This window comes from Manduca sexta, unplaced genomic scaffold (genome assembly GCF_014839805.1).
Source record: "Manduca sexta isolate Smith_Timp_Sample1 unplaced genomic scaffold, JHU_Msex_v1.0 HiC_scaffold_1974, whole genome shotgun sequence".
NCBI lineage: Eukaryota > Metazoa > Arthropoda > Insecta > Lepidoptera > Sphingidae > Manduca > Manduca sexta.
The window spans coordinates 13499-29870 of NW_023592892.1; the positions used below are offsets into that span (position 1 = coordinate 13499).

General features: G+C 33.0%; 1 protein-coding gene across 1 annotated transcript; it reads right to left on the reverse strand.

The window, feature by feature from the left end:
* Positions 1-959: 959 nt before the first annotated feature.
* On the reverse strand, positions 960-13319 carry LOC115448446 (sarcoplasmic calcium-binding protein). Its single transcript, XM_030175883.2, has 6 exons — positions 13067-13319; positions 4516-4773; positions 3849-4010; positions 3098-3238; positions 2355-2474; positions 960-1596 (listed from the first exon to the last, which is right to left on the reverse strand). Exons 1-6 carry the CDS (start codon positions 13160-13162, stop codon positions 1486-1488), a joined length of 888 nt encoding a protein of 295 aa, XP_030031743.1. The 5' UTR covers positions 13163-13319; the 3' UTR covers positions 960-1485.
* Between the last annotated feature and the right edge of the window lie 3053 nt (positions 13320-16372).

Consider the following 16372-nt stretch of genomic DNA (forward strand, 5'->3'; position numbering starts at 1 on the left):
TTACAAACTTTTAAACTATGGTAGTATAAATTTTTTAGGTTAGGTTAGGTAGCCCAATGCCTATAATGGGTTAGGTTAGGTTAGTTTCTTTAATTTATGGGAGAGTGTATTTGCTGACCTCATCTATTTATTAGGTTAGGTATATACCTAACCAATGGGACCCAGGTTAGCATAAAATGTAGTTATCTAGCCTAATTTAAAGATGCGTTTGGCAAATTTACGATTCTAAAGACTATCATAGAAAATCAAGTCCCAGACTCATATGACTTACTAAGAAGTTATGTTCGGATCTTTCTAACATTCCATAAAATATTAGGTGTTAAATCTAAATATTTAATTTAAAGAAATTTTGAATTTAAACGACCTAATACAACGACATATTCAGGAAATGTGAGCGCAAATGTAATTTCATTTTAACCTAACCATTTTTTTTGTGTTTAGGCGTCCCTGTAGCCAACACAGTGGGATGAGATACTAGAATCCCCTGACTTGCGATTGAGAGTCGGTTTTTCTTTCTCCTCCTTTTTCCCTACATCGTAGGAATTTCCCATCCTTCCCCATATTTCATATTTAATAATTGCACATAATAAAACCATATTTGAAGTTTCCTTTTAAGTATTTAATATTGTTGTGTTACGAGTAGGACACTTCACTCTTCCTCAATTGATAAAAACAAGATATGTCACTCCGCTGTTTCTTAATTACATACATAAACATGTGTGTTTATTTTTAAAGAACAAAGAAACAACAAAAATGTGGGCCGGCGTGAGTGCGTACGTCATCTGTATATGTGTGTGTGTGTGTGCGTGTGTATTTTTCATTTTGTTAAATTATATCTGTTATAAGGCACTCAATCTCATCATCCTTTTTATTCAGTTTATCAATAATATTTTACACGTATAACTTGACTTCCTTTTTAACATATTAAAAGTATTATTTTTATTAATAAAACACTTTTATATAATCATCATTTTATTGAGATTCTATTAAGATTCCATGTCACTCATACATTCATAGATAACGAATGTTTTTTTTTATTTTTACATTAACATTGTTAATGTTTATGGAACTTAACTATACTTATGTAAACAAATTTTGTATGAACGAACATTGCGTATCTGATTATATCATAATTAAAAAGCTAACACATGAAATAAAAATTAAATGATAGGCAATGAATTTACGTGATTTAAAAACGTAGGTATTTATATATCTGATAACGACTATATTAGAATCCAAGGCAATGAAAAAAGACCAAATTTAAATCTAATTTGCTTTATTGGCATCCAAGTCACAGTTGCATTATTTAGAATTATATTCGACATACTTTTCATTCCTCCTTCCTTAACATTTCCAAAAAAAATTGCACCTCACAAAGTTCGCTCATACAAAACAAATTAAAGCTAAAGAATATCCGTATACCTAATTATGTTACATATTCCATTGTTACTGGTAATGATAACATAGCAGTCTTATGATAATGACTTAGATTTCAATGAGCGGCCCCCAGAACATCTTGGACACGCGCGACTCGTCTTCAGTGAAGAAAAAGTCTTTGCCGAGCTCCACAAATTCTTTTAGAGATAATTTGCCGTCCTAGGAAGAAAATCATTGTTCATTAATACTAATATATAAAGCTGAAGAGTTTGTTTGGACATGCATTACTCTACTCTCAGGGAATACCAGTGGCGAAGTGTGAAATTTTTCAAAAGGTAACCCGAGGCAACAAAAAATTGTCTTAGTTAACATATCACGGTCAATTTAACAGAAAACAAAACTAAGACAAACGTAAATAAACCTAAAAGGGAAGCCGGTAGGAATCGGGTTATATTGACGCTTCGCCACTGGGGAATACTAAACCAATATTGAGTTTTTTCACTAATAGAAAACTACATTACTCCTGAGAGGCTACTATTTATCCCGGAAAAATATATACCCGGGAATAACTAATACACGAAAGTGGAGCCGTAGGCAAAAGCTAGTAAATAATAAATACTATTTAAATGGACATAGCACTACAATAGAAACTCTTTGTTAGAATTGCATTGGGCTTTTTGAAGATAAGTGGAGTGGGATCCAGATAGACTATCGACAGACGATAGATTATTCCTCGACAGTTAACATAATTACGCCGGGTCTACTTTGTTATGGAGGAAAGTGAGATATGTTCATTTCTAATTTCTGTCTATTTGATTAATGATGATTTCCCTTGCGTGTTAAACATAGAATATAGTCCTCAAAGACTCATCAAGCTGCAACGCTCGATGTTAATACGTATAATTATCCCGGCTTAGTTGCAGTAGCGGGTGAGAGTTGGTAACCCAATCATAGAACTTTTTAATAAGTCTGCTTACCCCATTAATGTCTATGACCGCGAACGCGACGGCGGCGTGGTCGTTGTTCAAGCCAAGACACTCGAAGAACAACTTGAACTCGTTCACCGATATGTACCCCGACTTGTCCTTGTCGACAGCCTGTAAGAATAAAACATTTTCTTTATCTAAGGATATATTGCCTTATACTGGACTAACATTACATCTTTTAGAATTTACGTTTTAGTGTTGTCTGTTGTTAAGTCTGCAAGAAAACTTAAATAAATAAATACATATTTTGTGACTTTGTTTCTGAGTTACGAAATTAATTATTCTATAAAGTTGAAGTTATATTTTGAGAACACCTCATACATATTTCTATGAGACTACATAGCTTCCATTGAAGTCATAAAAATCCCGCCATAGTAACACTAGCCAATGGCCGGTGTACAATGTGCCTCTAGTAAAGCACACTGGAAATTAGCGACCACGGAACACAGAAAGTCTCAATTTAAGCGACGTATATAATAATAAAGTCCATTTATTTCCGATCTACAAAAAAATTTGGTACATACTTTATACACATTTATTATTACAATTTATATGACATAAAGCTATTAAAATATAATTACTTTTAAATTCTAGTTTATTTATTTATTCGATGTCAATAAGCGACTTAAACAGATTAAAATAATTATTGCGACACACGATCTTTGTATTTTGGATTTCTTAGTCCAGAATTAATGCTGTATCTTGAACTAAGAGAAATTATAAAGAAGCTGTACCTTGAACAAGTAAGGCAGCCAGCGATGCGCCTTCTTCTTCAACGTCTTGTCATTGAGCACGTGGTGCATGTCCTCCAGGTACTGCTCCACGGTGACGAAGTTGTACGGGTCGATGGCGCCCCACTGCTCCTCCCATGTCAACTGGAAGGCAATCATTACTTGCGTTTTATTGGTGATAATAAATTTTGAAAGAAGAGCAAGTGTAGGGTGTACCTACTGAATGTATTATGAATCAGATTAGATAATTATGAAACAGGAAAACTAGGATTGACGGTAATGGGAATATTAGGTAGGCTACAAGTTTCAGTTCCGAGAATTTCATGTCTATTTCGATATAAGGCGGAAACTTTAGAATCATATTACATAATCATAATAATAATATCAGCCCTGTATATACTGTCCACTGTTGGGCACGGGCCGCCTCTACTGAGAGGGATTAGGCCTTAGTCCACCACGCTGACCTAGTGCGGATTGGTAGACTGCACACACCTTCGAAATTCCTATAGAGAACTTCTCAGATGTGCAGGTTTCCTCACGATGTTTTCCTTCGCCGTTAAAGCGAACGATAAATTCACAAAGAATACACACATAATCATCACACACTTAAAAAAACTACGACTGACGCCAATCGAAATATAAGGTAGGTAAACTACGTTTCAGTTCGTATTTTTTTATAAGGGCATGACCTCATAAGTACCGCCTTACATAAACATAGAAATTGCTAGTATAATCAAGGATGAATCATTTTTACCTTAATAATATCGCTGAACTCCTTGGCCTGCTTCTCATCAAGGTGTCCCAACGACTTGAACCTCTCGGCGAAGAGCACGAAGTCGTTGAACGAGATCAGCCCGTCTTTGTCCACATCGAGGATGTTATGCACCGTGTGCATCTTGCGACGCCAAAAGTCAGACTACCGACAAAGGATAGTTTATTAAAAATTTGAAGGGGAATGAAACTTTGGTCATAAATAAAACTTTTCCATCAGGTACGGAGATGGATTAGGTGGTCAAAAAAGTTAGATGCATAGCATTACGCGCCTGTAAATTTGGAATTACAACTAGGAAGAATTACCAATTCCTTCGCTCTTATGAGTTCTGGCTCTCATTTTGATCCTTTTTTGTGGAGGATAAAGACTATCTCATTGACTACAATGTCTTTCAAATTGCGTCATAACAATGATTGCACATTGATGCTTATAAAAGATGTAATTGTAGGGTAACCTAACGCTCAGAAATAATGATGATTGATGCTCAGTAATAAGATACATTGTCCTACAAATTGCATCACAATGATTGTTACATTGATGGTTATAAAAGAAAATAGGGTGCTAACCAGACAGGCTCTTACATTCTGGATATTCTCAATATAATACCTAATGATGGTAATTATTCTGAAATTCAAAATAATAAACTCACCCGATCAAATCCCTTGCACTCAGTGTCGGAATCAGAATCAGACTCGGAATCCGACTGTTTCCTCCGATCGGTCTCCGGTCGGCCATGATGCTTGCTGTACCGGCGCAGAGCACCGCGGTCTGCTAAATCGAGGTGCGACTTCTGCGGGTGCGGTCCCTGTAGCTGGTGAACTCGCACCGGGTGCGCTGGATGCACCTGATGCGGCGAATCGTTTAAATAGCACACAACGCCGTTGCACGTCGGCTTTGTATGGATTAACTAGAACAACGAAAGTGTAAATATAGTATTGCCAATTATCATAAATATTAAGTAATGAGTATATTATATAAATAGTTAAAATATCCACATAATGCAGTTGGAGTTGTTTGTAAAAAAGACCAGCAACCGTGTATGTAAAGTGAGTCAATTGGTAGCTAAGTAATTACCACTCCTCATAATAATTATTTACAATAATAAGAAATCGTGTGCATCGGTGATCTGACAAAGAAGTAGAGAACGGGTAGATTAATATTACAGAGGGTAATAGGTAAAAAGTTTGAAGTCTCTAAGGGTCTGTTACACTGTTCAAAAACAGTTGTGGCAGTTAACGTATCAGACAATAAGGGTATGTTCATTATCGCTGGGAGTGAAAACCCCTTGCAACCACCCTTACACTTGCACCGTTTTACATTAGATATAAAACAAAAAATAACTCACTCATTACCGCGGAGGTTTTATTATAGTAAAGCGTATTCAAATACCCGCACGTTTTAATTTGAAAATAGAATATTAATTTAATGATATTATATAGTATAGTATTTAGACGCAGATGAATCTGCCTTAAGTAATCTTGGCGGCGTCCATGGGCCTGTTTTACAACTTCTGAGTCAATTCCACGCGTAATATAAATGTATAAGCCGACCAAATACAAAACTGACACTAATCTACGCTCCCAAATAAATGGTAATAATATGAGTACTATTTACATTAGCTGATTAATATAACTGACAAACAAAATTAATTTGAAACCCTTAATGCATATAGTTACTCTTTTGTTTTGTGTACCATTTATTTGACATCTTGACTTTTGTATTTCGTCGCCCTACATCAACGACAATTCTCATTCTCAAATTCCGTCACACAGGCCCTAAACTTATTTTATTCTATATTATAAATAATACGCTAAGACCAACGGAGTGATGAAAATAAAGGGACATTGCTCTTTAACAACTCTGTACCTAGTAGAACGTAAACTATAGTAATCGAAAAACTATGCCATTCGTGCCACTTGTGCTTAGCAAGTTGAAGTAGGATAACAAAACTAAATATTCAGATTACCTTATCAATGTGACCTATATCTGTCCATTCCCGAAGTAACTTATCATGCAACTCACGATAGCCGGGGTCATCGACCTATTGCAAGTTGCAACGGCATGCGCGTGCGCTTACTTGCACGCACCGCTTAGAATCACTATTTCTACTGAGAATAATCTTATGTTCATCGGTATAATTCGTTGCATCAATAATATTGTATAAAAATGCCGTATTGATCATATATCCGCAATATTTTGATGTTACCACTAATAAAAGTAATTTATTGCTATTTTCAATTTTTCCTGCCACAATACAGTTTTCAATTCTATAATTTAAAATAAATTACCCAGACTTATAACTCTGTGTATTGCAGTAACTTTTAACCATGAATATCGTAAAAAATACCTACTATTAATAAAAAAGTGTAAATATAAATATACTCAATGATAATGTCCTGGTTAAATTATTTGAATAGTTTGAACACGTTGTAGAGTTAAGAGGAAACACCTTGACCAGCCACATAAATCATGCATGAAAAACAACAACTATCTCTATTAAAATAAATTTCAATATAGATCAGAAAATGGTTAGGAGTACAAGTGCAGCCTTTCCAGCGACATCGCCAATCGGCCGCGATAAATATTCAGTCGAGTAGCCCAGTGCAGTGCCCTGCCTCTATAAATAGCCAAGGACGAAATGCATTCGTTTTAAACACTTTTCTATAGATTTCTACCAAGTAAATGTTGGTTTAATTTTAAAATATCCAGCTGCTTATCAACTGAAGTTTTACCAATTAGTCACTACTCTGTCCTTAGTTATATAATTTCAGAAACAGACAAAATTCTGATAAGTTAATCATTGCTTCAATAAGTTTATAGTAAGTTTGCGGCAAATACGATTTTAAAACAATAGGCATTAGGTTGTAATTTTAATATTGTATTAAAAGGACTTAAGTTAGCGGTTTCGTCTAATCTTTACATTTAATGCAATAAAATATTAACACATCGTTTGTATGTCATGATTTGGGCACAAATTTTGGAGTGCAATCTAGATTAAGTACTAACCCTAGCCATAGTCATTATTATGTCTTGATTGTATTCTGTGTGTCTTAAATAAAATAAAAAAAATAAATACTCATGTAGGAAGGATAAAATAAAGGGTGAACCGTATACTTTAGGTTGGTACCCATATTCCACTGTTCCGTGGTTGGTGCAATTATCAGACAAAAAAAAATGTTTCGTCTCGTCTGTTGTACAAGGTGAGTGACATATCCAAGGCCCCTATAATCCCTTTCCTGTTTTTGAAGGTTGCCAACTGATTACTTACCAGTTTTCTATCAATAAAATATTTCCACTATACGTATCAACCTATACGGCTGAAGGTGTTGAGGGCATTTAAAATACGTAGAACAGAAACATATTTACCGAAACTACAGTGAAAGGAGAAAGCTATTTTTATCAACATTTAGAAATAGAAACGCTTTTCCTAAAACACGAAACACCGACGCACATAAAAAAGTTGTAAATAATTCTGTTTTAATATATTCGATGGTCTTGGATTGTCAAGTGTGGTGCAGTACAATACAAAACTTCGTAATTGAGAGATGCCTTTGTATAATATCTATTCATTCAGAAAACGATAAAAATAAATATACATAAACATCTGTTCTAAATTCAAAAACCAAAACATCTAATTAACCCTTCACTAGATACGTGGACTTCCAAACACGAGACTAATATCTATAAATAAACAATAAACAGAGATATCAATAGACAACAAACAGGAAAACCTTGCAGCCCACATCATTGTTGACATAGTGCTAGACGTACCCAAATATTATCGTATGCAAATACCACCGGTCACGTAGACCCTATAAATTATACATTTTAAACTTTCTACGATAGATCATAGATTTATCTTGTCGGAATATTTATGTGGATTTATGTTTATCTTTGGTTATGGTTGAATTTTTCTATTTGAAAGCATACGTAATATTATGTACCCAAAACGATTGTTGAGGTTTATTTTGGGTGGTTCAGTGGTTGCAGCTCAAAAAAAATAATTAAAAATACATTCTATATTTTAAAAAATCCGGTTAAAACTAAATAAATATCCCTATTACCACTTATTTCAAAACGCACATTGTAAAACAGAATTTGATTTACGCTGGATGCGGGCGAGCGAGGCCGATCTGTCATCATTCGCGATCATTTGCAAATTGGCTCACGGCTGCATCTTATCGGGATGTGAGACAATTGCCTCTAAATTACATACAGGGACAATTGAACGCTTTCACTAATTGAAACAATTTGTGAGGTCACTTTTGAGATGTTTGTTTTCCTTTGAAATTGAATGAGACACTTTTCGAAATTTGAGAAATTAACTGCCTGTTATTACATAAGTTGTTTATGACCTTCCTGTATTTCATTACGTAGGGTCTGTTAACTCGAAAAATATTTTTTAGATTTAAGATTGTTAATTATGGAAATCGTTTCAAATACACCGACGTTTTAAATAAAAATTAAATAACTTCACTTGTTCTTCTCACATCCTCTCATATTTTTTTGTCTATAATTCTAATTTAGAACAATGTTTTCAATTTTATTTTTTCGTTATATTATTACAGGAAAAAATATCGTTAATAATATTATAATCTACCACCTTTTTGTATGCTGGGTATCGGTGTTTACCTTTTGCCAATCACCCTTGCTAAGCTTTGGCAGACTTCGTACTTTCAAATTCTAAGTTATATCATTATATTTAAAATTGTTCGGTATATTATTATCTATATTTACAGGCCCTACCGAGGCCATTGCTTGCCTAAACCGGTTGATCGAGACATTCTAGTTAGCTTGCTACACCTCTCTAATCCCTTATAATACGTATCGGAATTTGTTCATACATTCGTAAATTATTTTATGAATAATGAACATCCCAATTTTATTATGCAACGAAATATTTAAAATCTGTATCAAATTCTGCTTTCTTTTATTCTAGCAATTCTATGAAGCTTAAATGTTTACATTTAACTAAAGCACCAAATTTCCTAAACTGTAGACGTCCTCTTAAAAAGTATTTTAGGAAAATGGCCGTTAGGACTTTAGTGAAATATATTAAAATAACAATTTATAATCGATTACCAAGGATGCTTGATAAAAAATACTTATTTATTTTAATTGATGTTTATTAAAGTGACAGTTTTTACTTAAGTTTTATGAATACTTATCAGACATATCATCAACACTATTTATTACTTATAAATTACCTACAACGTAAAGCCGTATTAGTTTTCATTTGTTTGGTTTCATGAAAATCCCCACCTCTTCATTCCCAATTCCTTTCTTTTATAATACTCTGATATTTTTGATGTTTGTGTCCGAGGTAATCAACCATCAGAAATCATCCGAACCACCTACATTATTGTTTGCCTTCTTTTAAATAATAACCCTGATGACATTACGCTGCCAAATACAAAAGTAACATGGAAGCACTCTGTCCCAGTTGTATACGAAACGAAAGTGTACAATCTATTACTAGAGGCGCCATGTTTGCCTATTTCCCAACGTGTGAACGTGCTGTGCTGCGGCTAAGAGGAATTGATGGCGTGGGGTCGATGACATCGCTCAGACCTTGCAATTGCATTATGGCTTATTGTCTGATTGTTTATGTGATTGAAACTCGTCGAGGTCAACTATAAGTGTCTTTAGTCATATAATATTAAGTCTAAATGATATGTTTTGCCTTGTCTGCTGTGATAGATTATAATATATCTTTACTACCTAATGAATATCATGATGTTTTAGCGAGTTTGACATAGAATTGTATATTGTAATGATGTTATAACACATTGTATTGTAACTTTTGCATGTCATTCGACTAAATATGGTAAGACACTATGTTATAAAATACGCCATCTGATAATGTACCCATATTTGCAAAATAAATAAATTGATTGATTGATTGATTGATTGATATGTTTTGATTAAAAGTTTTACTTTTTACTTTCCTTAAATTAATTTAGAATGAAACAAGCCACGCAGTAGAAGTAGCCTCAACAAATAGTTAAAAATAACACGTGGAAACTAAGAAAGAAATGAATGGATCACCTAAATCTTAAACGGATAGGAAACTGTAAAAAATAGAAGGAGAATTCTTAACCTAAACAAAACATAAAAAATACGGTTATTGTTATAATTATGATAAATTCATTCTATTGCCTCTAAAAAACAGAAAGCAAGGAAACTAATCACATGAAGCATATAAATAATTAATAAACACGAACACTAATAAGTATTGAAGTTCTGAAGAAAAATTTCGTCATATTAAATTTTAAAGGCCGAAATATCCATGCATATTAATTATTTTTACGTTTTTCTTTCAACTGCGAGAACTAATCACTAACTAGACGTGAATTTAAATTCTTTACTTGTCAATACTTGTTTAGTTACCCAGATTAAAGGTGAAACAAAATGTATGAAAAATGGACCTTAAGCTATAACCTTAACATTGTTATTTAACAGTTGAAGGTCGACAGCGTGTTTACAATCAAACGTCCTCGTAACTTATTGTCTAATCGAATGTTGAATTATGAAGGTTTCATGTTTTACTGGTCACGACTCGCGGTTCGTAAAGGGCATAAGGTATTATCATAGAATATCCATGGGTTAATTTTACTAAAAATGTTGATTTAGCAATTTCGCTATCTCCGAATGCCTAAGAATTAAATAAGTCTGCTGTAAAATTATTTTAGGGTAAGCGAAGATACTAGGAACCTAAATTTAAATTTCTTTTACACAGTTAATTTTTATAGGCGATAATAATGATATCTAAAAATTTTATAATGTTATTGCGACTGAAGATAAAGTCTGCATAATAAATAAAAACATCAATCTCAAAGTTTTTTTTTGACAAAATAGCTTTTCAAAACCACTTAAAAATGTTTTTATTTTTTATTAATTTAATATTATAAACTCTCTTTGATAAAGTGTCGTCGGCCCTAAGTAATACAACTTGAAGTCTCATCCCTGACCCTACATACGATAGCCTATTAAATGTCTGTAGTTATATAAGTGACTTAATTGTCATCATTAATCTCATATATATTGACTTATTAGAAATACAACTATGTTAGCCTATAATCTCATACATCTTGACTTATAATAAGTGCAACTATGTTCGCCTACGTGGTAATTATTTTATGTTAGGTAGTAATTTTACAAAAATCCGAACATCCATTGCAACATAGATAATAATCACATAACATTAAAACAACGGCTATTATCAAATTTATTTTGACTGCAATTAGATAATGAACTATATTGTTTGAACCTTCTTTCTTTTTATGCAGTCAAATACCTTTAAGATTAATGTTTGCATTCCACTAAGTTATCTTAATGCAGAGTTGCTTTAGCACTGTTTGTTAGTGCTTATTAGTTGTCACTGTATATTTGATTATTAATTTTGAAAGGCATAAATATAATAAGTTAATGCAGAGTCCAAATTTTAGATCGTAGTAGTAGAACTTCGAACAACCACTAAAAATCAAAAGTTTATATAGAAACTTCCCAAAGAGAAAATATTTTGTTTTTTATCACCAAAATCTACATTTCGGTTTAATTTTGAAAAATTACCACGTGGCAAACATTTCTCTAACTTTATAAGTTACTTAAAATTAAAATTAACACCGTAATAGAAATTCCTGATTGATTAATATTTTAATAGAAATTGCAATAGACCAGATTTACTCATATTAGTGTCATCGGTCAAAGCAATTTTCAATATCGGTCGAACAGATCGTTCAATTTGTGGTCACATACAATGCAAGGACTCAAGTTAAATTTAGACACAGCGACCTGGCTCTTATTCCTAGGATATTAGAGGCTAAATTGGCATGTGAATAGCAATTTAGACCAACGGATACGCAGGGAACTGATAAAAGGTTATCATAACGACTCTCGTGGTTTAAAAAAAAATATAAATACTAATATTTACATGTTTTTATTATCTATTTATCACTATTTGGACGTTAGTCTATGATATCGCAGGTTTGATTGCCCAGGTTGGGGATCGTGTTGTTGTTCAAACAGGGAATAATGTCAGACATAGCGTGTGTTCATTTTCCCTTCGGTGATGCAGAAGTGACGGTATCCTTTGATTTAACTAAATCTTCCCGAGAAAATATTCTATTAAGCTGTATGAAAACTCAGCAAGCATAATTAATTTACTATGTTTCTAAAGAGTTATTAAGTCGCAAAATACATTTATCATATTTGCCAATTGAAATGCTTATGACGAGCTATGAAATTTTAATAAATTTAAAGCATCTGAAGGGGTGAGAGAAGAGAGACAAACTATAGAGCGCAACAAGAGCATAGACGAAATAAAAAATACTTGGGAAAGATATGTTATAATTGAAGTAATATTCCTTACGTATCCGAGATATCAAATTTAATTTCGTAAAATTCTTCAATTTATATAACTCCGAATTTAATATAGAATCAGAATTTAAAAATTATAATTTCTTTTATTCACCCATGCAATGCGCTTGCGTTAGTAATTTGCTAAAGTATTTTGACCCTTGAACACAGTGAATAAATATGATAATAGTTTTGATTTATGTTAATATCATTGCAGTTTTATTTGTATCTCGGAAATAAATAGCTCACTTTTAGATATTACTTCTAGTAAGTAATTTATAACTTAATGAAGTATCTAATAATAGTGAGCTTAGACGTTATTAAAAATAGATTAAAGAGTCATCTAAGTTTAACCACTAACTGCATAAATAATGTCCATAATTTATTTATAAGTTATTTTTATAAAGTTATGATTCCATGAGACTAATTATTTTTATTTTTAGTAGAGTTGTTGATACAAATTGTAGTCCAGATTAAAAACATATTTCAAACTCAAGAATTCTAAATTACAAGTCTAAGTTTTTTACAATGACTTTAAACCCTGGTGCCAGGAAACGAAGCAATTTTTTATTTAATTATTTCTTAGAAGCCCAACTACTTAGACCGTATTTTTCGTGCGTCAAACCCAAACCAAACTTCTTTTTATGTCAATGACAGGTAAAAATCCCTTCCATAAACCATTAATTTACAACATTGTTTCGAACACAAAAAAACGCATCCATGCGGCTCTCTACAGTTACTTATAGTCAAGCGTAAAGTTACGCCTACTTGCTTTGCCACGAAGACTGCACCACAAGCCAATTTAATGTCATTGACACTTGTAATAAACCATAGAAAAATACCTTAAACTGATTCTGGACACTGGTAGAAGTCACAACAGCACTCCTTTCCAAACTGATCACAGATCTTACACCTAATCTAATTAAAGATACAGCCATTTTGTTTTATTATAGTTCACAGATCACAATAGAAAAAGTTAAGTTCTTTTTTCAAAAATTAATAAACACAGGCATCCCACGGACGCAACGCGACGCGTAAATAGCGCGAGTAATCCGAACTGCATAGATGAACTCGGACTGGTTCGAAAATGGAACGGCAGTTGGTTTTATTCGGCAGCAAAGGGAGAAAGGGAAGGGGGCTTGTTTTTAACCTGCGACATGTGCTTATGTTTGGGTCGTGATGGAATACAGCTATGCAAGCGCTGGCTAATGCAGCTATAATTTATTTAACGTAGATGAAAACAACAAAATAATTTAACGCTGGTTTTCTTTGTATTTAATATATGTATGGTGTTTTTCTTGGAAGTATTTACTTATAGTTTATACTTCTAGCAAGTGCATCATTCATCTCATGAACTCTCAAATTTACCCTGCAATTGTTGGCAAAACTAATATTTCTAATTGTATGGGGTCGCTAAAATCACGTTCCTTAAAGTAAAAGCGGTTAAAGTCTAAAGCAATGGCGTAACTACACCCGTGAAGGCCCTTAGAAAATTTATAGAATGGGGCACCTCGCGTTGTGCAAATTCGGATGTCTTATATTCCTTTTAGGTCACAAAAGACAATTTTTGTTACCCAAAGCTATCTGTTAAATTGGTTGAACATCAAGCCTGTACCAGGACTCTGGAACAGGTCGGCCCTCTTCCTTTTGGATCGGGAGCTCCCAATAGCAGAAGGCCCTTGGCATTTTGCCATCATGCCACCCTATAATCATTTACGCACAGCTATAAAAGCAACATCTAATAGCTAAGTGTAGTTTTCGTAACAAAAATCTATGGATACTCAGAATATTATTGATTTTATAACCTACTCAGAGACCCCTAGACCAATGAAATCTTTAAATAAATACTAAAGAGATCAACTTCTGAATAGGCATTTATAATAACATATTTTTTTAATGTAGATACAGCAACAACAGCTGTTAACCCAAATATTGATTTGAATGTTGTATGTAGGTATCATATTTACCTATAATCGAGGTTTTATTCGACGAAGTAATTTGCCAGTTCATGTATTAACATGGGATTTGAATGGTTATGAGGCTAATGTCGATATGTCAATATTGATATTTAAAACTATATTGTAACTAAGTAAATATTCAATACAAATTGATTAATTTAATATCATCACCGTTTGGTACCGCAAAATATTATTATTAGTCAATAAATTGGCGCATATGTATTCATAACAATGAACTGATTTTACGGAATGCATTGATATTATAATAGTTTTGAGGTATTGACGTAATTCTGGACCGTTTCCTTTTACATAATAAAAAATATGGAATCTAAACAAAATATCTTAAAATGGTTTCGTTTTATCGACAAGGTCAGTTTCTTTAACGAGAGGATCAGTACCAAAGTCTAATGGGAAACTTTTGTCCATTTACAGTTGTCAAACTATTCCGTCTATTTAAAAACTAGAGTATAAGCACTACATAATATATCCATTCAACATTCCTTGTTGAGAATATGTGGTCATAAAACTCTAAAGACCTACCAACTTCGGTTATTAAAGTAAACAGTAACTAATTGTAACACTTAATATTGATCATATTAAGTACTTAGATCGTCCAATTTAATCAATGGATAGTTACTAATCACCACAGATATAAAAAATAATCTTCAGTGCAAAGATCTGAGTTCAAGAAACTTTCGAATACTTAATAAATAATGAAAAAACAAAGGCAAACGAACAATACATTCAAATTTCAAAACATAATTAAGCGCTATTTACGCTGCATTCACTTCTTGACGTAAACAATTTGATAACTCAACCTTTCATGCAACTTTATGCCTTACATCATTGTAATACCGCCGGAAGCCGTAACGGCCAACAAAATAAAATTAGGATGCACCATTTCGGCTTTAAATTTTCGATAGTCGTGTTTGCCCGATATACGTTCGTGTACACACGTACGCCGAAGACTTCGCAATTTAGGTTAATTACGAGACATCGTAAATAAATTATCGTTCCTATTATTGTTGTTATTAATGATATTGTAGATTTAAGTTTTCCTTATTTAATTATAAAGCGATTAGTAACAACATCATGGATAGAGGCACGTAGGTTTTTAAAAATGCTGGCGATATGATGAGTATGTTATTGTTTACATTATCCAAGTCCGATGTCTATTTTGCTAAAAATGATGACCTAATAGACCTACAGATTGAATCTATGAGTTCCTCATATTTGCTGCCACTAGATCAATAAGTTATCTAATTCTAAAATGGTGCATTTTTTTCTGCAAAACAGTGTAATTGCTTGGCAATATATTATGGACACTGAAAATTTATTAATGTTATATTATGAGCACTGCAACGTCTGTCTCAAGAATCTAGAATAGAACCAAAGGGGTATTTTTTTTTGATAGGCCTGTTTGCAGTTTTATTGCTCCTTTTTATTACTTTATTGTTCCTTTTTATTATTGTATAAGCAAGTTCAAGAGAAGATAGGTTCTCGTGTCATTGTCTTCTTCCATTTTTTTTTAATGAATACTTATGTTTCAAGGTTCAATCAATAAGATTGGATGGACTTGCTATGTGTATCAAATCCTACTATTATAAATGAGAAAGTTTGTGAGGATAGATATATCCAGATGTATGTTTGTTCCTCTTTCACGAAAAAACTACTGAACGGATTTGTATGAAACTTTACAGTAAAATTGGTTATACATAAGAATAACACATAGGCTACAATTTATAATGATTTTGTGTAATTTGGTAATAATATACATATAATATACATTAAGTAAATCGGAAAAAAAATGATCCCGGAAAACTCCTTCACGCGAGCGAAAGCTAGTAGGTACTTTATAATCCAATTCTAAGTAAAGCTGTTGTGTACGCAATAAACAAGTATCAACAAGCTTATTTAATTACCTTAGGAGCGACCTTATCAATAAAAAATACATATTTCCACGTATTTGTGGCCGTCTTTTTCAACTCAAAAATAATGCCTACGTGCCTCGAAGAAAGTACGCAGAGGACAGCGATATTCCGAATGTATAAATCAAATAATACTGCCCCACTGCCCTTTAGTGGAATGATTTCGCTCAGCTAGCTTGCATAACGGCGTCAACGAACTCGCAGCCTTGCTTATTCATTCATAGAACTAGTACAATGTTGTTTAGGTAGGTACCTATTTATG